The 2,500-nt window shown below is 51.7% G+C and overlaps 1 protein-coding gene across 1 annotated transcript in view; it reads left to right on the top strand.

Moving 5' to 3' along the window:
- The window catches only part of LOC308175339 (E3 ubiquitin-protein ligase HECW2-like), a gene marked incomplete at both ends in the record, with an annotated part of 22,839 nt that overhangs the window by 7,019 nt on the left and 13,320 nt on the right, over window positions 1-2,500 (top strand). Inside the window, 2 exon segments of the mRNA XM_080551018.1 lie at window positions 592-705; window positions 1,415-1,567. Of these exon segments, the coding sequence (XP_080407144.1) occupies window positions 592-705; window positions 1,415-1,567 (267 nt within the window).

The following is a 2,500-nucleotide window of genomic DNA, read 5'->3' as shown; positions in this document are numbered from 1 at the left end:
TGCGTATGTCTGTGTACAACTGGTACTGTCTTCATCTGCATATGTCTGTGTACAACTGGTACTGTCTTCATCTGCGTATGTCTGTGTACAACTGGTACTGTCTTCATCTGCGTATGTCTGTGTACAACTGGTACTGTCTTCATCTGCGTATGTCTGTGTACAACTGGTACTGTCTTCATCTGCGTATGTCTGTGTACAACTGGTACTGTCTTCATCTGCGTATGTCTGTGTACAACTGGTACTGTCTTCATCTGCGTATGTCTGTGTACAACTGGTACTGTCTTCATCTGCGTATGTCTGTGTACAACTGGTACTGTCTTCATCTGCGTATGTCTGTGTACAACTGGTACTGTCTTGTGTATTGTCATCATAACTGTAAAGTGAGAACATTTATACATTCTGTAGTATATTTTCTTGTACGTCTTTTTTATTGACTGACTTTGCACATTGTAGCCTGTTATAGTTCTGGCGGGACGTATAATGGTGTGTGTGTGTGTGTGTGTGTGTGTGTGTGTGTCTCTCTCTCTCTCTCTCTCTCTCTGTGTGTGTGTGTGTGTGTGTGTGTGTGTGTGTGTGTGTGTGTGTGTGCAGGCTGGTCATACGTAGAGACCACCTCCTAGAAGACGCCTTCAACCAGGTGATGTGCTGCTCCCGCAAAGACCTGCAGAGGAGCAAGCTCTACGTCTGCTTCCTGGGGGAGGAGGGGTGAGTCTGGGGGAGGAGGGGGGAGTGTGGGGGAGGAGGGGGGAGGGGGGAGCTCTATGTCTGCTTCCTGGGGATGAGGGGTGAGTCTGGGGGAGGAGGGGTGAGTCTGGGGGAGGAGGGGGGAGTCTGGGGGAGGAGGGGGGAGGAGGGGTGAGTCTGGGGGAGGAGGGGGGAGAGGGGAGCTCTATGTCTGCTTCCTGGGGGAGGAGGGGTGAGTCTGGGGGGAGGAGGGGTGAGTCTGGGGGAGGAGGGGTGAGTCTGGGGGAGGAGGGGGGAGTCTGGGGGAGGAGGGGGGAGGAGGGGTGAGTCTGGGGGAGGAGGGGGGAGGAGGGGTGAGTCTGGGGGGGGAGGGGGGAGCTCTATGTCTGCTTCCTGGGGGAGGAGGGGTGAGTCTGGGGGAGGAGGGGTGAGTCTGGGGGAGGATGGGGGGAGTCTGGGGGAGGAGGGGTGAGTCTGGGGGAGGAGGGGGGAGTCTGGGGAGGAGGGGTGAGTCTGGGGGAGGAGGGGTGAGTCTGGGGGAGGAGGGGGGAGTCTGGGGGAGGAGGGGTGAGTCTGGGGGAGGAGGGGGGAGTCTGGGGGAGGGGGGGGGAGGAGGAGGGGGGAGTTTATTAGTATCTTAATGTCTCTTTCTGTCTGTCTGTGTGTCTCTCTCTCTCTCTCTCTCTCCCTCCCTCCCTCCTTCCCTCCCTCTCCCCCTCTCCCCCCCCAGACTGGACTACTCGGGCCCCTCCAGGGAGCTGTTCTTCCTGGTGTCCAGGGAGCTGTTTAACCCGTACTACGGCCTGTTTGAGTACTCTGCCAACGACACCTACACCGTCCAGATCAGCCCCATGTCCGCATGCGTGGACAACCACCACGAATGGTACTCACACACACACACACACACCTATACACTAGGGCTGGGACGACGCGTCGACATAGTCGACGTAATCGACTACGTCAATACGTCGACTTGCGTAATGTGCGTCGTGGTGGCGGGGGTGCTTTCGTTAGCTTTCGTGTTTGCTAGCGAAATAGCTGATAGTATGTTGACTGCTCAAGGAGAATACATATTTGAAAGTACAGAATGCCTGAGAGCCTTATATTGCATTATATTACATTATATTTTGAATGGTCATCTGGTGCCTGAATATTGTGTTTTCCTTTACATAAATAATGACATTTTCACCATAAATTGATGCAGAAAGGGCACAAATTGGTGCATATCAATTCACCAGAATGCAAGAAATTAAGTGTTTGATGTTTAAGGACCCCCAGACAGCCTTGCTTCATGGGTCCCCCCCCGATGTCAAACACCACTGGTACCACCTGTGCCTCATTTTGAGCCAGGAAAAACCCTGATGGCCATGTTGGCATTCAAGTTGGCTAAACATAGCAGTGAGTCTGCCCTGTGTCTGGGGCTGTTTGACAGAGGCAGTTACAGTAGTAGTAGTAGTAGTAGTAGTAGTAGTAGTAGTAGTAGTAGTAGTAGTAGTAGTAGTAGTAGTAGTAGTAGTAGTAGTAGTAGGTCGCCGAATTAAAGGTGTCTGTGTTTAATTGCGGGCCCACAGACAGCCCCCATACATCAGCTGATCATTTAAAGGGGCGGCCGTCTGAGTAATGTGCATGTCACACGCTGCTTTGTTTTATAAGAGCAGCAGCTATTACCCAGAGTGCTTTATAAAGACACTGTTAAACAGAGAGAGACAATACAGCCATTATTTTGGGGGAAATTAAGTGATACATTAATCGAACAGTAAAAAAAATAATCGTTAGACTAATCGTTAAATAAGTCGTTAGAGTAATCGACTAACCG

This window comes from Nansenia antarctica, assembly GCF_963989245.1.
Source record: "Nansenia antarctica genome assembly, contig: SCAFFOLD_405, whole genome shotgun sequence".
In the NCBI taxonomy this organism is placed as follows: domain Eukaryota; kingdom Metazoa; phylum Chordata; class Actinopteri; order Argentiniformes; family Microstomatidae; genus Nansenia; species Nansenia antarctica.
Note: the sequence above shows the minus strand (reverse complement) of the source record. Positions and strands in the feature narration are given on the sequence as shown.